This window comes from Pogoniulus pusillus, chromosome Z (genome assembly GCF_015220805.1).
Source record: "Pogoniulus pusillus isolate bPogPus1 chromosome Z, bPogPus1.pri, whole genome shotgun sequence".
NCBI classification, from domain to species: Eukaryota; Metazoa; Chordata; class Aves; order Piciformes; family Lybiidae; genus Pogoniulus; species Pogoniulus pusillus.
Window position 1 is genome coordinate 77,525,353 of NC_087309.1, and position 23,191 is coordinate 77,548,543.

The following is a 23,191-nucleotide window of genomic DNA, read 5'->3' on the forward strand; positions in this document are numbered from 1 at the left end:
TTCCAGCAAACATCTGGGAAGCTGAAGTGATGTACACACTAGCAGTCAAGTAATGCAGAGCGTGCCATCTGCTGGTATTTACTGGAGTAAGCTGTGACTGCTGGTAGAAGCTGTCACAGCTTAAAACACTTGCTAAGAATTGCCATGCCACACACCGCAAACCAGCAACACAAGGTACTAGAAACATGCAGACACTTTGCTGCAACAAAAATGTCTAAGCAATTAAACTTTTGAAGCCAGTAACAGCAAAAAAGATCATCATGAAACTGTGCAGTAACGTTCGCCTAGGGAAAAGATGTGGGCAGTTAAAAAACACTGGGCTGTTCAAAATACTATTTGTAACTTTAAAACAGTGAGGGTAGGAAGCAGCTGGATCAAAGAAATTGTTGCTTCTTTTTGATTTATTTTAATAAATCAGTTTTTCAAAATGAGTCATTCATTGTGACCACCTCAGAACACACAATGTGTTCTAAACTGGTCATACACAATACAACAGACCCTCAGACACAAAGCCTGGCAGTACTGAAAAAATATGAAGAATTAAGTCATTATCATAACAAGTAAAAATATAGATGGAATTCTTCCACCTCTCTGGAATAACTATGGGCAAGAAAAGACAAAAATCCAGTCAGTTGCATGCACTGTGCATAAAGGAAAGAAGAATCTGAAATTAATTTTCCTATTAGTGAGCATTCCAAATTGCTGCCAAAAAATTAGGAATTTTAACACGGAACTCCCAGTACAAGCATCATTACACAGCTATGACTCAAAATAGTGCCAGGCAATGTGGGCAGCAGTGAACTGCCTTCTAATGTAGAGAAGCAAGTGCTCATCTTCACTTAGAATAAATATTGTGTTAGAATGCAGTGAAAGCAAAAGCTGTGCACACGTTAACAAAAAAAACAAACATGCGTGTGCCGTGTATCTGCTTAATATGAAGAATGCCACCTACTGCTGGGTAAGAATATACATCACTTAAGTTAGTAAATGGCTATCATAACAGACAATAAAGTTGTCATTACTATGTACTATGGACACCTGGCACCCAGTTCCCAAATTTCCTTTGCATACTCAGCATTCTGCATTTTAACAAATACAGATAAGGTGTATATTCTGAAAAATAAGTTTCTTCCCACAAAACAGACACAGTCAGAAAAATTTTTTTTTTTATTCTAAGGTCTTAGGACCTTATTCAGCTTTTCAGTAAGTAAAGAGGCACTTAGAAGAAAGACAGGGACACACGCTCTCACAGGCTATGTTGCAATAGGACAAGGGTTAATGTTTTCAAACTAAAAGAAGGTACATTTAGACTAGATATAAAGAAGAAATTGTACACAATGACAGTGGTTTGAGCCTAGTAACAATGTTTTGGTGAGAAGAATTAGATTACAGGCTGTGAAAATGAAATAATGTTGATGTCTACTTCACTCGTAGGATTGCTGAGAAGTGTAAGAACAAGAACATAAACATAGATAACAGAGTCACTCTCCGTCTCTCAGGGCAAAACTTCTCTCTCTAACCTAACCTGTCGCCTGTGTGACTAATCCACCTGCTTCCTAACCCCTCTGGCCGGCCCCCCCAAACTACCTTGAGCATAAGGCAAAGTCTTGGGTAAGGTAGAGGGATGGAGGAAGGTGGAAGGGTGGTTATCAGTCCCTCTTGGGGACTCAGGTTTCTGGGAGGGGTGTTGTGTTTCTGTATTACTTTTTAACTTGTATATTTCTGTTTGGTTTGGGTGTTACCCACACCCCCACACTTTGGAAAATCACCCAGACTAGACTCAGCAGCTCTGGAAATCAAATGAAGCTTTATATTTACAGCTTAGCACAATATAGAAGCAGATATTTACAATATATACAGAAATAGCTAGGCTCAAACTAGCACACACTGAAACACATTGCCCAGAGAGGTGGCATATGTCCCATCCCTGGAAACATTCAAGGTCAGGCTGGATAGGGCTCTGAGCAATCTGGTCTAGCTGATTGCAGGGGAGTTGGACTAGATCAACCATTAAAGGTCATATGCTAGTTTGAGGCTACCTGACATATTCTATTGAGAGAAATTAGATTATAGGCTGTGAAAAGGGGACAATGGTAATGTCTGGTTCACTCATATGCTTGCTGAGATGTATAAAAACAAGAACACAAAACACAGACAACACAGTAGCTCTCTGTTGCAGCTGGTGCCTGTACTTTTCTCCCTAGCCTGCTTTCTGTGTAACTAATCCTTCTGCTTTACAACTCTCCCTGCCTGATCATCCAAACTCACCTGGCACATAAGGCAAAGCCCAGGATAAGGTAGAGGGGTGGAAAGGAGGTGGAAGGGTGGTTGGGAGCCCCTCCTGGGGGGGCTCTGGTTTCTGGGAGGAGTGTTATGTTTCTGTATCACCTTTTATTTGTATATTTATATATATAGCTGTATATATTGTAAATATCTGCTTGTATATTGTGCTAAGTTGTAAATATAAAGCTTTGTCCTTAATTTCCAGCCTGGTCTAGTCTGGGTGATTTCAAAAGAGTGGGAGGATGGGTTACACTCAAACTGTCACAAGTAGATTCCAACCCAAACTACTCCATAATTCTATAATGAGAATTACAAATTCTACATGCGTTTTCCATGCTTTCTCTCACATGAAAGGTATTCTGGATACTTATATAAATATATGGAGTCCCTTTCAGTTTGTTCATGATTTACAACATGCCTTACAACCCTTGTGATAGAACTACTGAAAATGCCTGGGTAACTCATTCTAAATGGAAGCTGAAATAGATTAAAATACATTTACCTACACACGTTTCACTCTCTCTGACCTATCCCTAACTTGATTCATACCCAGCTTTTTTCCCATGTATTCTCCACCGTCTACTTTCTAAGTCCTTTCTTGTAATAATTTTGTTTCAATTTGTATGAAACTTGCTCAGAAGTAACTAAATAATCTTGTAACACCCAGTAAATCAAAAAAGCAACTCTTTCCTGACAGATAAAACAGTAAGCCCATTTAAATATTACAATTTTAAAGAAATTTCACTTGGCTGACCTCCTGTTTCTGTAACAGCATTGTTGTTATTCTATTCATGAATATCACTGCCTAAAAAAAATATGTCTGTGAGTAAAACTTTTAAGAATGACAAATTGGTAATACGTAATCAGACAGCTAGGTGATCCAAAACACAAGCAAAGAAACACTTGGTACCTAGATCATAGAATCAGTCAGAGCTGGAAGGGACCACAAGGAGCATCTAGTCCCAACCCCCCTGCCATACGCAGAGACACCCTACCCTGCTCCATATCAGGATGGCCAGAGCCTCATCCAGACTGCCCTTAAACACCTCCAGGAATGGGGTCTCAACCACCTCCCTGGGCAACCCATTCCAGGCTCTCACCACTCTCATGGAGAATAACTTCCTCCTCATGTCCAGTCTGAACCTACCCATCTCCAGCTTTGCTCCATTCCCCCTAGTCCTGTCACTCCCTGATAGCCTAAAAAGTCCCTCCCCAGCCTTTTTGTAGGCCCCCTTCAGACACTGGAAGGCCACCAGAAGGTCACCACAGAGCCTCCTCTTCTCCAGACTAAACATCCCCAACTCTTTCAGTCTGTCCTCATAGCAGACGTACTCCAGCCCTCTGATCAACCCAGTGGCCCTTCTCTGGACACGCTCCAGCATCTCCACATCCCTCTTCTAATAGGGGCTCCAGAACTGGATGCAGTATTCCAAGTGGGGTCTCACCAGAGCAGAGCACAGAGGGAGAATCACCTCTCTCGACCTGCTGGCCACACTTCTCCTGATGCAGCCCAGGATTTGGTTGGCTTTCTGGGCTGCAAGTGCACACTGCTGGGTCCTGTTAAGCTTCTCATCCACCAGCACCCGCAAGTCCCTCTCCTCAGGGTTCTCTTCAGCCAGACACTGCCCAGCCTGTATTTGTGCTTGGGATTGCCTCGACCCAGATGCAGGACCTCGCACTTGGTCTTGCTGAACCCCGTGAGGTTGGCTTGTGCCCACCTCTCCAGCCTGTCCAGGTCCCTCTGGATGGCATCCCTGCCCTCCAGCATGTCTGCTGCACCACACAGTTTGGTGTTGTCAGCAAACTTGCTGAGGGTGCACTCAATGCCTCTGTCCATGGCACCGACAAAGAGGAAATGAAAACCACATACAAGTGCATATTTATAGTGAGAGGTGTCGTGGTAGGCCTGATAGGCCCAAAATAGGCTTATACATATCCTGGCTTGCCCAGGCATATTTTTGTGCTCCACGGGAGAAGCAACCACAGGAAAGCAGACAAAAGAACCTGGGGCCACTTAAGTCTAAGGACAGTCTCTGTCATCCTTACAGTCAAGAAGTTCCCCCTTGTGTTGAGGTGGAACCTCTTGTGATACAGCTTACACCCATTGCTCCTTGTCCTATCACAGGCAGCAAGTAAGAAGAGCCTGTCTCCCATCTGACCAGCCCTCAGATGTTTATAAACATTTATTAAATCCCCTCTCAATTTTCTCCAGACTAAAATGCTCCAGGTCCCTCAGCTTCTCCTCATAAGCCATGTCCTCCAGTCCCCTAATCATCCTTGTAGCTCTCCGCTGGACCCTCTCCAGCAGATCCTTGTCCCTCTTAAACTGAGGAGCACAAAACTGAACACAGTATTCAAGGTGAGGTCTTACCAGGACAGAGTAGCGGGGAAGAAGAACCTCCCTTGATCTGCTGGACACACTCTTCTTAATACACCCCAGGATCCCATTGGCCTTCTTGGCCACAAGGGCACATTGCTGTCCCATAGTTAATTTGTTACCTATCAGCACTCCCAGGTCCCTCTCCATAGGGCTGCTCTCCAGCAGATCACCTCCCAGCCTCTACTGGTGCAGTTTATTATTCCTCCCCAGGTTCAGGACTCCATATTTATGCTTGTTGAACCTCATTTGGTTCCTTTGTGCCCAGCTCTCCAGTCTGTCCAGGTCTTGCTGGATGGCTGCACAGCCTTCAGCTGTATCAGCCAAGGCTCCCAATTTGGTGCCATCAGCAAACTTGCTGAGCAGACACTGTGTCCCCTCATCAATGTCACTGATGAAGATGTTGAACAGGACTGGACTCAGCACTGATCCCTGGGACACTCCACTGGTTACAACTCTCCAACTGGAACTAGCACCACTGATCACCATTCTCCAAACTCTATTTTGTAACCAGTTCCACCTCACTGTCTGCTCTTCCGTCTCACACTTCCTGAGCCTCATCACTAGACTATCATGGGAGATGGTGTCAAAGACCTTGCTAAGGTCAAGGTCAACTACATCCACTGGTCTCCCTCAATCTACCCATTCAGTTAGGTCATCATAGAATGCTATGAGGTTAGTCAAGCATGACTTCCCCTTGGTAAATCCATGCTGGCTACTCCTGATAACCTTCTTCTCTTCCAAGTGCCTTGAGATGCCCTCCAGAAGGAGCTGCTCCATCATTTTTCCAGGGATGAAGGCAAGGCTGACTGGTCCATAGTTCCCTGGAACCTCTTTCTTGCCCTCTTTGAAGACCGGAGTGACATTGGCTCTTCTCCAGTCCTCCGGCACCTCTCCTGTCTGCCATGATTTGGCAAAAATGATAGAGAGTGGCAGAGTGATAACATCAGGCAGTTCCCTCAGCACCCTTGGGACACCCATCAGTGTCCATGGACACCCCATGCAGAGATACAGGCTGGGGTCGGAGTGGCTGGAGAGCAGCCAAACAGAGAGGGATCTGGGAGTGCTGATTGATACCCACCTGAACATGAGCCAGCAGTGTGCCCAGGTGGCCAAGAGAGCCAATGGCATCCTGGCCTGCATCAGGAATGGTGTGGTCAGCAGGAGCAGGGAGGTCATTCTGCCCCTGTACTCTGCACTGGTTAGACCACACCTTGAGTACTGTGTTCAGTGCTGGGCCCCCCAGTTTAGGAGGGACATTGAGATGCTTGAGCGTGTCCAGAAAAGGGCAACGAGGCTGGTGAGAGGCCTTGAGCACAAGCCCTACGAGGAGAGGCTGAGGGAGCTGGGATTGTTTAGCCTGGAGAAGAGGAGGCTCAGGGGTGACCTTATTGCTGTCTACAACTACATGAAGGGTGGTTGTGGCCAGGAGGAGGTTGCTCTCTTCTCTCAGGTGGCCAGCACCAGAATGAGAGGACACAGCCTCAGGCTGCGCCAGGGGAGATTTAGGCTGGAGGTGAGGAGAAAGTTCTTCACTGAGAGAGTCATTGGACACTGGAATGGGCTGCCCGGAGAGGTGGTGGAGTCGCCGTCCCTGGGGCACTTCAAGGCAGGATTGGACGTGGCACTTGGTGCCATGGTCTAGCCTTGAGCTCTGTGGTAAAGGGTTGGACTTGATGATCTGTGAGGTCTCTTCCAACCCTGATAATACTGTGATACTGTGACTTGGGGGTTGGACTCGAGGATCTCCTTGACATTACATTTCCAGATTTATAACTGAAAAAAGAAAATCTCCAAACAAAGTAAATCCATAACACCCTTTCCACCTGAAACATTCAACCACTGCTGTACAAGCAGGGTTCTGCTAAATACCTATCACATAAACCTAGTGGAGTTCAAACATGTTTCTGTGTTTGCTAGTAAAAAATTACAAGATGACATTGAAATTACGGTACACCTATTTTCCTAAAATTCAGAGAAACTCCTGCAAACAGACATTGCTGTTTCACTGCAAAATCTAAATTCACCAGAAAAGAAATCCCTTAATCAAAAACACTACATTTGCATTCTCAAAGAGGTACTCTCAAAAGCAGAACTTTGCTTGTTGAATGCTTTCCGTGTCCAAAGGAAATAGTAATATGGTCTCTGCTTTCCTCTAAAAATAAGTGGTGGCCATCACCTTTCCAACATTGCTTAGCTCTGCCACAAATGGAGCAGTTAAACTCAGAGAAGGAAGCAAAGAGTGCAGACTATAATTCAAAACCTTCATCTTACAGCTGAAATTTCTCAGCAATATTTACAAATGGTTAACAAACAAGTCAGATCTTTAGAGGCTTGGGAGTTTTCAATAGTTTTAGTATTTTCCTAGGAACATTGCTTTCACACAGTTCTGTTGAACTAGAAAGTCACTGATGCAATAAAACTAAAACTTTCTGAATCAAAAATATTACAGCAGTTTTGCATTCTATTATCTTCAGTTTAAAAAAATCACCCAGAATAACAGCAGTAGGAGAAAATATGTATCAAAACTTAAGAAAGATGAGATACATTAGGTATTTCTGGAAAATAGAACAAAACCTGATTTTGTAATTCCAGTGTGCGCTAGTTTGAAGCAGGATAGAATGTTTTGATGAGAAAAACTAGATCATGGGCTGTGAAAGGAAAACAATGGTGATGTCTCCTTCCCTCAGAGTCTTGCTGAACAAGAAACGTAAACATTAGATAACACTCTCACCATTTTGTCGCACTCTCTCTGGCTGGGCTTTGACTGAGCTGCATCTCCCTAACCTCACCTTCCACTCACCTTTGCTTCTTAACCTCTTGGCTGAACCTCTATTCTTCCTTAGGACTGGGGTAAGGTTGAGAGGGGCAGGAGGAAGGTGGAGGCGTGGTTGAGAACCCCTCCTGGGGACTCAGGTTTCTGGGAGGGGAGTTGTGCTTCTGTATTACTTTTACCTTGTATATTTCTGTATATAATAGTATATACTGTAAATATCTGCTTGTATATTGTGCTAGCTGTAAATAAATAGCTTCATTTATATTCCCAGAGCCAGCTGAGACTAGTCTGGGTACCTTCTAAAGTGTGGGGGGCAGGGTACACCCAAACCATCGCACAGTGTACTTTAAAATTACTCTTAGAAAGAAGAAACCTCTATTATTTTTGCAACCATTAATACAGTGCAGTCTTACACAAGATACAGATAACCCTGGTACAGGAACTGCACATTGCAAGAATGAAATTTGGTCAAGTCCAAAACCCACCTCTAAAAACTCATGCTAAGGCTGATAGGTCTTCTATCCCTAAGTTTAAGCTATTATGTATACACTGTTTATTATGTATTCCTCTGGAGAAAAGTAAAGCATTGAAAAAAAACATATTCTATATCAAAAAGAGGCACTGGCAGGCCTCAAAGTACTCTTTAAGTCTCATGCTTGTCATTGCAAAAATAAGGAGTCGGAGTAATTTAATAGTCGATATACACAGACACAAAAACAAAAGAGAGAAGAATATTCACCGCTACCTTGATGCAATAGTATCATTTTCTGATCAGATATAACTGCATTTGAGGAGTTAAACTTTCATTATTCCTTATGACTGAATATAAACCCATATACGAGCACTACCTCTCTCTTCCCTGACTGTCTTTGAAGAAAGTTTGAATACAATTAAATTCTTCATAGACACTTAAATAAATGACCAAGAACACTCAAGAAAAGAGCAAATGTAAGCTGTTTTCAAAAGTATGGCACTTCTCCAGATTGTATATTTTATCCTAGAAAAAATGTTCTTTTTCAGTAACACTTCTGATTCATGGTAATTCCTCACTAATCAGTTCCTCACTTTGTTAATCTACCAAACTAAAAGCCACCAAAACTACAGACTTTAAAATGTGTCACATCTTCTTAATAATTAAAATGTCAGACTAGCACTGATAGTGTTTTAATTAGAGGGATACATATTTCAAAACAATATGTAGGGAAGAAGACTGGAGCAGTTTCCAAAACAACAGTGTCTCTATGCCATAGATGTATAACCTTAAAAAGGCAATTTAATTCAAAGCACTCCTGGGAAAGATTCATTCACTTACCTGTATCCAGCTGTTTGCCTTCAATTCCACAGGGTTCTGTGGTTCATTGCTGAATAGACAACATAAGCACCACATCAAAGCCTTCTGACTTTCATCTGCAGGAAAAAAAAAAAAGCAAGTAAGAATATATTTAGAGAAAATAAATAAATAAAATCAAAACACAGACCAAATTACACCCAATCCCTATCTACTCATGAAACTAAAGCCCTAAGTATTAGTCTCAACTCACAGTGCTTCTATTCTACTCAATTCACACCACGTTACTCACATACAGTTCTTGTGTAACATAATCTTCTTCACAGCAGTTTAAAATATAACATAATCTTCTTCACAGAGTTCAAGGGCTACACAATGTTTAGATGGTCATTCATTTACATGCATAGTATTTGAAGTACTTGAATCAAGAAACTTTTGATTCAGTATCTATGATACCATTAATAACAAAAAATAATCACCATTAATAAAAAGTTAAGAACATTCTATCCACAGCTTGCAAAACTAATGAAGGGTCACTTCTGAAAAATCTATGTTTGTGAAGTATAAAATCCTTTCTAAGAATAATGTAAAACACTTCAGTAAGTATATGTTAAGATTCTGCATGCCTCAGGAAAATGGTATTTCCACAGACAGCAAAATAGCTAAATGCTGATGGAAAAAAATCCTGTTGTGATCTTCTGCTCATGATCAGGTCAGATCAAGTGTTACTTAATTCTAAACCCACTGTTGGAAATTAGTTGCCTTTTCCAAAAAAAATACACTGTCTCTGCTCAGATGCAGTTATTAAAGAAGACCTGATTACATAAGAGCAAGCAGTTGAAGAGCCATTAACTAATTATCAGAATCATAGGTTGGAAGAGACTTCCAAGATCATCCAGTCCAACCTATCCCCCAGCCCTATCCAGTCAACTAGACCATGGCTCTAAGTGCCTCATCCAGGCTTTTCTTGAACACCTCCAGGGACGGTGACTCCACCACCTCCCCGGGCAGCCCATTCCAATGCAAATCACTCTCTCTGTGAAGAACTTTCTCCTAACATCCAGCCTGAACCTGCCCTGGCACAGCTTCAGACTGTGTCCCCTTGTTCTGTTGCTGGTTGCCTGGGAGAAGAGACCAACCCCACCTGGCTGCAACCTCCCTTCAGGTAGTTGTAGACAGCAATGAGGTCACCCCTGAGCCTCCTCTTCTCCAGGCTAAACAACCCCAGGTCCCTCAGCCTCTCCTCAGAGGGTTTGTGTTCCAGGCCTTTCACCATAACTTTGTTTCCAATAGGTTTTTGGGTGTTTTTAATATTCTTTGGCACATATGAAGTATCTCTACAGTGAATTTAATCCCAAAACAAAACTGCATGATTATTAAAAAAATTATGAAAACTGGATGTAGTATTGTGGCTCTGATACAATATTCACCTAGCAAGCAGCATTATTCTTGTGAAAAATAATACAAATTAGTAATGCAACATAAGTTTAAGAAAATATATTAGTAGACAACTTGATAATCAAGGACGACAAGTGATCTCTTTTGTTTTCTGTATATTTGACATTCAGAATGCAATAAACAGTATTACTTAAAAGTGCTCTGCTGGCAAAGCCTGCCCCCCAAAAAAAAAAAAAAAGCTCCATTAAGTAATGCCTGTATTTTCACCAGGTGATCAGAGAAGTTAATATTGATTTAAACCAGCATTCCTCAATAAATGTCCAACAAGCCTGTAGGTCATTACTGGCTCCCCACCAATATCTCTGCACAGAAATACTTTCTAAAATGTCCACATTTGGCTGACTACATTCTGGGGAATTCTGCCATTGTGTGCCTGAGAATTGTTTAAATTTCATTGTTTTAATATGGATTTGTGATAAGGATATCATAATAAAAGGAGGCATCTTGTATGCAACTCAGGGGAAATTCCGAGTATCATTATACTTTGACTGTAACCATATTCAACTAGCATTGAGACATCAGCATTAAGAAGCAACTCTATCTCTTCTAAAATACTCTTCACCAAAACTCTGATATGAAATTATGTGGGAGTTTAAACAACTGCTATTTGTTTCTTGGGAAATGCAGACTTAAATTATTATGAATTACTAGTAGTAGGATACTATCTGTTCATAAAGCCTGTCTTTTGAGACAATTTTCAGTTATATGAATTATATTTTTGCAAGAGTCAAATGACAAAGACACATATGGAGGGGGAAATCAATTTCAAGTTGCCTATCTGAAACACCATATACATCAGGAAGTGTTTCTCCTTTTGACTTATTCTAATTATACTATATATTACAGTGTGCCATTAAGTCATGTTATGTAAGCTACAGTTTTCTTCTGACCTAAGAAACCCAAAATAAGACAGGTGGAAACAAAATCCATATTTTTTTTTATTAGACTTCTGGATGAGAAGACTTTCCAATACACAAGATGACTGGTTTCATACTATAAAGTAACTTACATATATTGCTGCCTGTCATAATGTAAATCAGTATGAAAGCTAAAATGATGAAGGTAAAGATTAATTAAATTATATACTGGCACACTGCCAGCATAATGAGGATACAGACATTTATAACATTTAACCATTTACCTTTTGGAAACTTCCATTTCTGGTCCTTTCAACTAAAATAAAGCCCCTCACTCAGCTGGGCTGTTACTGCTGGACTAAGCCTGCAATTTGAAAAGTCCCTCCCTTGCTTCACACACATACTGAACATTTAGCTTGTAGAGGAGGAGACTAAGGGGTGACCTGGTTAATGCTTGTGAATATGTAAAGGGTGAGTGCCAGGAGGATGAAGCCAGCCTCTTCTTGGTGATGTCCAGTGCCAAGGGGCAATTGGTGGAAGTCAAGGCATGGGAGGTTCCATGTGAAACTGAGGAAGAATTTTTTCACTGTGAGGGTGAGTGAGCGCTGGAGCCGGCTGCCCAGGGAGGTTGTGGAGTCTTCCTTTGGAGATATTCAGGAACTGCTTGGATGCATTCCAGTGTGATCTGCTCTAGTTGATCCCGCTCTGGCTCAGATGATCTCGTGAGGTCCCTTTCAGCCCCTGACATTCTGTGGTTCTGTGGTTTATTTAGGCACATTCAAACTTCAGCCTAACTGAAACCAACTCACGTTGGTATCATACCTATGCCAGCAGTTCCCAAAACAGAAGAGACTTGTACAGCCTTACAGTTTTTCTGGTCAGAATTGTTTTTTGTATATAATCAAAATAGCCACCCATAGATGTGTGGGAAAAGACATTATTCAGTTCTATTGCTGAAGTAGTCAATGACATTCTGAGGACCACTTTCAAGTTCACTGGTTTCACAACTGCTTTGGAACTGGGGATGAAAGATGAGACGATCAAGAACAAGCAGGCACTAATCTTAAAATGGCAGCCACAAAAAATAATCATATCAAAAGACAAAACAAATAGAGACACAAAATTTACTGCTGGGGATTTTTCCTTCCATTTTTCTAGTAGCCATAATCTTCACCAAAAACACACTGTCATGGTAAACATCAGCCAAATGAATACCCACTTAATACATCCAAGGGAACAAAATTAGTAACTTAAAGATGGAAATTATATCCCAGAAAAATGTCACTATCTACTGGACAAGATCTTAGGTAGGTCAGTGTTATAATGTCACAGATTCACAGATCATCAGGAGCTGGAAGGGACCTTCAGAGATCACCTAGTTCAAGTCCCCTGCCAGAGCAGGATCACCTATACAAGGTCATGAAGGAACTCATCCAGGTGCATTTGAATATCTGCAGAGAGGGAGACTCCACAACCCTCCTGGGCAGCCTGTTCCAGTGTTCTGTCACCCTGAGGGGAAAAATTCCTCCTCAACTTCACACAAAACTTCCTACATCTTAACTTCCATCCACTGCCCTTCCACTAAAGGAATGAAAATCTGTAAGAAATTTAAGACAGCTTGGAATTAATCATGTAAAAAATAATATATCACACATATATGTCACACATCAAGAATTTAAAAGGAAAAAAAAAAAGTAAAAAAGCCAATTCTTTGCCAGGGCCACAGTGTGGTCTCAGTCATCATATGATAGTCATTTTATAAACACCCTGTCATGAATGGGGCCAGGCACACACAATTAATAAAAAAAACTAATCTTGAAGCCAGAAATAGTCTTTTTAGACCTTGTTGTGGAAATGAATGCATACACAGGCATGCATGGTCATACACATACTGACATACAGGGCCACCAAGGATTTATATTAACAGTTTGGGATTCAAGACACTGGCTCAAAACTCAAACCTGGAGAGCCATACTGAAAAGACATCTCCCCAGTCCACAGAAAAATCATTGGAATTCCTTACGAAGACTGAATTCGTCATGCATCCCTTGTGGTTTAGGACCACAAATACAACCATGAGATTTTCTTCAGTCACACTTCCTTCATATTAGTGTTCTAAATATCTTGGTCACCTAACTTGGTCACCTCCTGCTCAGGAGTGTTTATGAGCAGATTATCTTCCCTTGGAGACTACATATCCTGCAGTGAGCGGTCAGCCATGCCAGCTTCCAGCATCAACAGGTACACATCAAAGGTGATATGTATTGTGGTTTTGACAGGATGCAGAAGTACAATATTTCTCCTCTTCAATTTATGAGCATGAGAGACTGAATAGATCAGATTAGTTCTTTCTACTCCAAGGGTGGCCTGGTCTCAGACATATGCCTGAATGAGTTACTTATCCAAGTGAAAAACTAGGTGAAAGCTGCTCGTCAGCATCTGCTACAGCCAGGACTGTCTTAAAGAGTATCTTCTGAACTAGTGCCAAACAAAATTAAGATCTGCAGAATCTAAAATGCCAAGAGTCCAAAGACTACTCAGGTGGTTCTAAAGGGAGGAAATGGTAGCAATGTATAGGCTGACATCATCAGGTCCACTGATGTCAAAAAAATCTCCTTGACTCATCTTTAAGCATTAAAGTGAATATTTTTGAGCAAATTAATTTCTCTCAATCACAACTTTGAGACTCAAAAGTGCCCTGTACATAAAGCTCCACTTTCTTGCAGACTTAGAAAGAATGACTGACTTGCAGAAGAAATGCTTTTCTTGCTTTAGAAAATGCAGAGAGACCCCAAAGAAGAGAAAAGAAGTATAGGAAACTAAGAACATATTGCTGAGATTGTTGCAAAAAGGAGTCAAAAGCAGAAACAGATGGCTTTCAACTTTGATGCAAAATATAAATGAAGCTACTTTCCATACCACAGTATATTGTCAGCTCACAAAAACTGACAGCTCAAAGGCTTGTATAATCCAAACAAAAACTTATGAGAAAAACATGTGCATAATTGTAAGCATCAAGAACTACTGAAATTCTTGAAAAACTAAGATGATTAAAAGGAGAATCTTTCCATTGCAAAAACAGTCTAAACAAGCATGAAAAGGCTTTTATTAAAAGGTGCCACAAAAGCACACATCTGATGCTCTGCAAAGCTGATCTGGTTTTAAATCTATGCTTACTTCACACATTTTCAGTTCAGAGGGGAAGTGCTGAAACAATACACATCTACTAGGTGTTTTGCAGACAAGTTAATCCTGCCTGTGCTTAGAGCTAGCTAGAAGAACTTACAGCCAAACCAGAAGACATAGGACCACACTAGCTTAATGCCATACTTGAGATAGTAAGATCCAGGGATGTGGACATGCTGGAGCATGTCCAGAGAAGGGCCACAAGGATGATCAGAGGGCTGGAGCACCTCTCCTGTGAGGACAGACTGACAGAGTTGGGACTGTTCAGTCTGGAGAAGGCTCTAAGGTGACCTTCTGGTGGCCTTCCAGTGTCTGAAGGGGGCCTACAAAAACGCTGGGGAGGGACTTTTTAGGCCATCAGGGAGTGACAGGACTAGGGGGAATGGAGCAAAGCTGGAGGTGGGGAGATTCCAACTGGAGGTGAGGAGGAAATTCTTCCCCATTGGAGTGTTGAGAGGCTGGAATGGGTTGCCCAGGGAGGTGGTTGAGGCTCCATTCCTGGAGGTGTTTAAGGACAGCCTGGATGAGGCTCTGGCCAGCCTGATCTGGGGCAGGGTAGAGTATCCCTGCCCATGGCACAGGGATTGGAACTAGATGATCCTCGTGGTCTCTTCCAACCCTGACTCATTCTATGATTCTATGACTCTATGATCTTCCAGGCAAACCTAAAATATGTCCTTTTCCCAAAATGAAAAGTAAAGCAGAAGAGACAAAATGACACTTTGTTTTTGTTATTGGTAGCAGTAGCAGAAGACTGGCAAAAGATTATTTTAAGAGGCTTACAGAGAAGCCCAGAATTAGTTTCCTACTTAAGAGTAGATCTCAAGTAACTTGTCAGCATATCAAACCCATGTTTCCTGAAAAATGTACTAGAATTGCTGGTGAGAAAGCAGTAGTGTCTCCTCCCTCCCAACAACACTCTCACCCCAAATTTGTTTTTCAGGACTCTACTCTCATCTACATACACAGACACCACCAGCTTTTGGGTTTTCATACACTTTTTTCCCATGCCACCATTTGCTGTTTTGCTTTTGATTCTATTTGCATCTTCGATAGTTTGCAAAACAGGGAAGGCACACATTCTGAATAAATTCAGTGAAAACAAACACAAAATTGTAACTTAGCAGAGCATTATGCTAATTAAAAAAACATACTAAGAGTCGTGAAAAACAATTACATTAGCACACAGAATATTCTGACACGTAATTGAAAGACACTTCTGCTGAAAGTAGTTTGAAGCACTAGATTCTGTACATCTTCAGATCCTAACTAAAAAGTAATTAGCAAAACAAGAAAATACCAAAAACTGTCAGGAAATCACATCACATATAAACATTCACTGAGTTTAAAACCTACAGCTCCCAAGTAAAAATTCTATGAATAACCTATGAAATTAATTAGCTCCAAATGCATATTTGAGATTTCTCAATGCCACATACTTTATGCAGCTTAGCTAACCTTTTCATATCAACCTTTAAGTAAAAAAGAATGCTGCAGTTTTATGGAAAAAAATTAAATAGTTTTACTTTACTAATTCCTGTAGATTAAAGCCCATGGAACTGTTGCAGAAATATCAGACATTCTTACCATAACCTATAACAAAAGGATTCCAACAAAGTCTTCCAAGAAGCTGGCCAATTAAAGGGAACTGCTGGATTGCTACAATGGAATCCTGTTAATACATAAAACCAAACAAACACATTATAAACATACTGAACATCAAAAGTACATTAGCAGAACTGTTAATGACACCAATTGTCATAAATTAAATTCTCAGTGCGAAATACTCTAAAAGCAAAACACCTATAGGTATGTAATAAAAGTAGAACTTTCTGAATTTTCCTATAATGTCATAATTCAAATAATTTGAATCTTAAGTTATTGCCTCACCTAATGCTTAATTGCCGTAGAAAATCTGTTCATCTGTCTCACATCCAGTAATCACAAAGCAGTATTAGTAATCAAGAATTTGAGGTAATAAAGGCACAATTAAACTATACTTAATTCAATGTCTCACTGAGTTTCTGAAGAAATTAATAACTACTGTGGCACAAAACTAAGTCTCTGTTACTTTTGTTTGCTTTCTTTAACTTACATAATGACTAGCCAGTAACAAACTGCAATTTAACTTTCAATCAAACAGAAAGCAGCTTCACCATAAAAACAGTAGACAATGTATCTTATATACAATCCTGTGTAATCGGTCTCGTTTTTCCATTTTTGTAGCTTTACTATCTAATAAATGAAGGCTTTTAAAAATAGTGCTGTTCTGAGATAACATGCAAGTTGTAGGAACGATAACCATCTCCTGCTGATGTAATAAATTCCTTACATTTGTCTCACATTTGGGGCTAGCCCTAGACTTTCTGGGGCCATGTTCACAAGGTCCATTTCAGGCCAGGCCTCAGATTACCTGAAGTCACAATATTAAAAATAGATTTATTCCTCCCCCACCCCTCTCCCCCCTAAAAAAAAAAGTGACATATGACCATTAGAAGAAACATCACTCCCATCAAATATTTTATTTAATAATTAAATTGACTTCAGAAAAAAAGTAACAATTATACAGGCTTCAGACAAGAATATTTAAAAATAAGTACTTCTATAAGAAGTAAACCCCACGCCACAGTGCAGTACTTCTGAGGTTAATTACACTGCATATGGATGCTGGAAAAGCCACGGCCAGAAAAACATATACAGAACTAAACATACAAACAACTTCATTTACTTTTTCGAAAAGCACTCTAGTGAGTGCAGACAGTGATTAAATTACTAAACAGAACAGCCAGCAGCATATGCCAATGATCTGGCCATGTTGCTAGAACTCACTACATGTGCCAAACACTGGGGTTAACGTGTCAACAGACTCTGTAAGATTTAAAGGATCAGTTAGAGTTTTGCATGTTAAGGCCTTTAAATAATCCAATTTATGACCTGACAACCAGAATCAAATTCTTGTTTATTTTAAAGAGTTTTTTTTAAAGAGGCTAAAACATTGGCTGGGAAATCTCACGTGACAACAACCAATCAAGAAAGAAAGCTCCTTTAGCAATAAATCAGGGGAACAGGAGGCACACTCCTGTTTGCATTACCTGTGACTGTTTCTCCAATTTGCCTCTCCGATTCAGCAACACATTAGGTCAGCAACAGAAACCTCCTTATTACTGTTAGCTTCTGATTTTGTCTAAACATGGTGCACATTGTTTCCAAGGCTGACATATTACTCTTCCTTTTAAAGTCACTTACCATATGTTTTAAAGTTTCATAAAGCTGATGTAGAAACTGCTGGAGCTGAGGCAAGTGAAGGTACACATCCTTCTGTGATTCCAGTGTGGTGGCTTGACCCCACTCGATAGCCTTATCCAACCAATATTCAAAGTTCAGTTTGGGCACTGCAGTGTCCTGTGCCATTCCACAATCCTGCAAAAAGAGAGTTTAACTCCACATCAGGCAGTAAAAAAACGCTGGCTTCAAATCAAGAATGAAAACAGGAAGGATTTCTGCTAGCTTTATTTGTGTTCATACATGAAGTGGGCTGCGGAGGGTGTCTGCATTTTACATTTCATAAGGGTACTAAATTTCTCTGTATCAGTAAAAGGATAAAATAATCATCCCATTGTGACACAGTAGCGAAGGAGGCATGGTAATCAGTAAACCACCTTACAATGCGAGACCCAGCTGTGGCTCAGGATTTTATTATCTCAATTTGTCGTCACAAATCACTCAAAAATCATATGTGATTGTGCATTTATTTAGAAAGCTTTGCACCATGGAAGATGGCTGTTCCAAGAGAAGTTAAAATAAGGCTTAATGAAAACAAAAGTGCCAGGGAACCTTTCCTTATTGCAATTTCTACGTTTGTAATTGATCATTAATTTTAAGTGCAAAACTGGAAACATAGTTTCTTAAAGGAAACTAGTAAGCTTGCTTTACACAGCTAACCATTAAAATCACACCATTTCTATAGCAACCTAATCTGAGCCAGACAAAAATATGAAGATTATTAATAAAGTTGTTTAATTTACCCAATAAATAAATAAATACTCCATAGCAGAGCTTTGGATCCTGTCCAGCAAAAAAATAGAGTAAATCTGCTGGCTTACTAGAGCCTTAAACATGTTCAAAGTCATTCTAAAAAATAAATGCTTCTGTGTTCTTTATTACACTCCCATTCTGACTTGCAGTGGTCAGTGCCAGTAGAACTCTTAATGGATTTCCACAATGCTGAGATCTTTACAACCTTTTATGAGTATCAAAAAAACCACTATGCTATTTCATCACCATAGTCCACTGAGGTGACATAGGTCAAACACGCAGCAACAATTTGCCACCATTTACTGTTACAGGCACAGAAAAAAGACTTCAAGAACAAATCAAAACCAAGACATTTGGGATAGATGGTTATAGACTCTTCAGGAGGGACAGGTAAGGGAGAAGGAGAGGCAGTGTTGCCCTCTACATCAATGATAAACTAGAGTCCATGGAGCTTATGGGTAAAGAATCATAGAATCAGTCGGGGTTGGAAGAGAACATAAAGATCACCTAGTTCCAATCCCTGTGCCATAGGCAGGAATACCCTACCCTGCCCCAGATCAGGCTGGCCAGAGCCTCATCCAGGCTGTCCTTAAACACCTCCAGGAATGGAGCCTCAACCACCTCCCTGGGCAACCCATTCCAGCCTCTCAACACTCCAATGGGGAAGAATTTCCTCCTCACCTCCAGTTGGAATCTCCCCACCTCCAGCTTTGCTCCATTCCCCCTAGTCCTGTCACTCCCTGATGGCCTAAAAAGTCCCTCCCCAGCGTTTTTGTAGGCCCCCTTCAGACACTGGAAGGCCACCAGAAGGTCACTTTGGAGCATTCTCTTCTCCAGACTGAACAGTCCCAACTCTGTCAGTCTGTCCTCACAGGAGAGGTGCTCCAGCCCTCTGATCATCCTTGTGGCCCTTCTCTGGACATGCTCCAGCATGTCCACATCCCTGGATCTTACTATCTCAAGTATGGCATTAAGCTAGTGTGGTCCTATGTCTTCTGGTTTGGCTGTAAGTTCTTCTAGCTAGCTCTAAGCACAGGCAGGATTAACTTGTCTGCAAAACACATAGTAGATGTGTATTGTTTCAGCACTTCCCCTCTGAACTGAAAATGTGTGAAGTAAGCATAGATTTAAAACCAGATCAGCTTTGCAGAGCATCAGATGTGTGCTTTTGTGGCACCTTTTAATAAAAGCCTTTTCATGCTTGTTTAAGGGTTAAAGGGAAGGCAGGGGAAGGTGACATCATAGTAGGAGTCTGCTACAGACCTCCTGATCAGCAAGGCGAAGCAGATGAGGCCCTTTACAAAAAAATAGGAGAAGCTTCATAATCACAGGCCCTGGCCCTCATAGAGTACTTCATCCACTCTGACATCTGTTGGAAGAGCAACACAGCAGAGCACCAACGATCCAAGCGGTTCCTGGAGTGCACTAATGATAACTTCCTCCTCCAAGTGGTACAGAAACCCATAAGAAAACGTGCTATGATAGATCTAGTTTTCACCAACAAGGAGGGGCTGGTGAGTGAAGTGAAGCTGAAGGGTAGTCTTTGGCTGCAGTGACCATGAAACTGTAGAGTTTAAGATCTTCAAGGCATCAAGGAGAGTGCAGAGCAAACTCACTGCTCTGGACTTCAGAAGAGCAAATTTCAGCCTCTTCAGCAACCGTCTTGTCAGGGTGCCATGGAAAAAAACTCTGGAAGGAAGGGGGCCCAGGAAAGCTGGTCAATGTTCAAGGATCACCTCCTCCAGTCCCAGGAGCAATGCATCCCAAAAAAGAGGAAGGCAAGTAAGAATGCCAGGAGACCTGCACAGAAGAATAGAGAGCTCCTGGATACACATAGATGTAAGAAGAAAGCCTACAGAGAGTGGAAGCAAGGGCAGGTAACCTGGGACAAACACAAAGAAATTGTTTGCACAACCAGAGCTCGGGTTAGAAAAGCTAAAGGACAACTAGAATTAAAACTAGCTAAGGACATTAAGGAGAACAAGAACTTCCTCAGGTGTATTAGTGAGAAAAGGAGGACTAGGGAGAATGTGGGACCCCTCCAGATAGGAAATGGAGAGCTGGTGACAAAGGATACAGATCAGGCTGAAGTGCTTGATGACTTCTTTGCCTCAGTCTTCAAGGACAAGGGTGCCAACCACAAACACTCCAGCATTTTGGAGCAGTCACATAAGTTGACTAAGTATTGACAGGATTCAAAGTAGGCAAACCATGCAGACTTATCTCCTATTCCAGACCTTGAAGTGGCCTTTCAGTATCTGAAGGGGGCCTACAGAAAGGCTGGGGAAGGACTATTTACAAGGTCTGGTAATGATAGGACAAGGGATAATGGGTTTAAACTGGAAGAAGGGAGATTTAAACTCGATGTTAGGAAAGGGTTTTTCACAGTGAGAGTGGTGAAACACTGGAACAGGTTGCCCAGGGAGGTTGTGGATGCGCTCTCTCTGGAGGTCTTCAAGGCCAGGCTGGATGAGTTCCAGTGGGAGGTGTCCCTGCCTATGGCGGGGCATTGGAACTGGATGAGCTTTGAGGTCCCTTCCAATTTAAACCATTCTATGATTCTATGAAATTAATTTATACAAATGATCCTGTTTGATGTAAAATTAATCCTTCAGAACAACTGAAAAGTAAGTCTCCTAATAAACATGGTCTTCAATTATAGTGGGTAGATCTTCCTTCTCCCAGTCCTTCCTTTTGCCCTCTGGGACTTGGACATTAAGAGGCAAAAAAAGAGGGAAGAACCACAAACACTCCAGCATTTTGAAGCAATCACATAAGTTGACTAAGTATTGACAGGATTCAAAGTAGGCAAACCATGCAGACTTATCTCCTATTCCAGTATGCAGAATAGCAGAGTCATCACAGGGTGAGGAAGGTCTTTTTCTAGATGTCTGAAATTTCAGCTGCAATATAAGAAATGTGTTTTATCTCTCTTCTTAACTATAGCTAAAGAAACTGGACTGCTAGTGCAGAAAGACTCTTTAGAAACACCTTAGGTGGATCAGAGCCATTGCCTTATAGAAAAAACAACTGCCAGAGTGAGATGTACACTCATTTTTAAAGACACTCTACCCCCCAAAAAAAACACCAAAACAAAACAAACAACAACAAACAAAACAAAACAGAAAGGACAATACCAGCACAAATCATAAGAGAAATGAAACTGTTGAAGTATATCTATCTATATGCTGCTAACTCTAAGTGTGCATTTTTCAGCTTCTGAGTTAATTCACTTAACATACCAGTCCTGAGTACCTCAGACATGATGTCCCATCAACAGTTCTGTACTAGACCTGTACTACATAAATAAATCTGTCTATTCTTCAAGACAGATAAAGTAGTTCTGTGTTCAGTGCTATTCAAAATCCCCACCCAACACAAGCTATATTTTTCATGGCTGTCCTATTGCACAAAAGCATAAGCAAAGGACTTGCACCAAAAAAAACCACCACGACTATACATTCTAGAGTTCAGAACCTATCTGCAGAATGATTAGTCCTGAGCTTGCTCCTTTTACATAATTTTCAGACGAAACAGAATTCTGAGTTCAGAAATTTTGGTTGCAGTCTAATGCTCATTCATGAAGAAGTTTACAGGCAGAAATGGAGGAGTTAGTTTTCTGTTCCTTTTCTGAAGTGAATTAAAGGACAAGTAAATGTATTTTTCTGTGCAATTAATTTTCTGAAAAGGTACAAAGTACTATTATATCTGAAATAAAAATCAAGTGAACTATATGACTAAGAGTACAGGTAATCCACAATGTATCTCTCTAATAAACTGTACACATTAAGAGTGCCATCAATAACAACCTCTGTCTGCACTCTTTTTGGAGGGGCAAAGGGGAGGCAGTTAAGCATTTCCTTCATTTAAGAAGAACTAATCTTTTGTTGCATCACAACATTGCTTAAGCCACTCTAGAAGAAAATTATCTCATCTCTTCTATTTGCAATTGCATTATTAAGCTGTGCATCTGCTTTCTATAGAAGCCTCCAATGAAATAGTTATTTTATTGATTATTTTAACTATAGCTTTCTTTCAAGACTAAATGCTGTTTTATTAATAGTTTGATTTTGTTTTCACTTCAGCATTACTGAAGAGCATACAGTAAAATTTCTGAATACAAAAATAATCCAATTTAAAAGAAAGCAATAAATACCAAACCTCACGTACAGATTTAATCTCAAAAAATGCCACAGGATACACAGTAGATTAGTAACACAAATATAAAACTTTTAGTTAATTAAACGTGATTTAAACATTCAGGTAATTTTTCAGTGTCCCTTCTCAAGAAACTGGGTTCACTGGCTCGCTTATTAAGTTAGTATGTTGCCTAATTTACACTTAGTGGCAGTCCACCAGCCAAGAACAACCTTAGAACAATTTCCATCTTGATTCTGGACAGTGTGTTAATATTATCTGTTGACTGTTGATGACTTTTTATTTAGTAACTTTTCTCATAAGCGCAAGTTTGCCTATACCCCTTTGTATCTATATTCACAGATATTTTACAGTGAGAACAAACCACTACTAAAGAAAACTATCTCTATATGCAGACATTTCAAATTAAGCCAAATTGCATGCAAACGTATCTTCCAAAGAACAGTTCAGAACAGAACATATTCTTCCAAAAAAAGGAATCAATATTGGCTAAGCAGTGTGCAGTCTGGTAATCTAAACAGTTGTTAGGCAGACAGTTGTTACTGTCATTCCACACTGAGAATAACAATTCTCCCAGAGAAAATAATTAACTGCTCTATTTTGTTCTTCACATTTTTTTTCCTCCATTTACTCTCTTAATTAGTATTTTAACAGCTGTCATATCTGCCTGCTGAATTACATTATCAGGTCCAACAAGAGTCCAGTTTTCATTGTTAAGGGGCTGTTGCTGCTAAGACGGCTACCTTCATGGATGGCCCCAGTTTAAATCTCCT

The 23,191-nt window shown here is 40.7% G+C and overlaps 1 protein-coding gene across 1 annotated transcript in view; it reads right to left on the minus strand.

Annotated features, from left to right (window-relative positions):
- The window catches only part of FANCC (FA complementation group C), a 98,758-nt gene that overhangs the window by 68,580 nt on the left and 6,987 nt on the right, over window positions 1-23,191 (minus strand). The window contains exons 3-5 of the mRNA XM_064140466.1: window positions 17,472-17,645; window positions 15,813-15,897; window positions 8,749-8,843 (exon numbers count right to left, since the gene is read on the minus strand). Of these exons, the coding sequence (XP_063996536.1) occupies window positions 8,749-8,843; window positions 15,813-15,897; window positions 17,472-17,645 (354 nt within the window). The remainder of the gene's footprint in view (window positions 1-8,748; window positions 8,844-15,812; window positions 15,898-17,471; window positions 17,646-23,191) is intronic.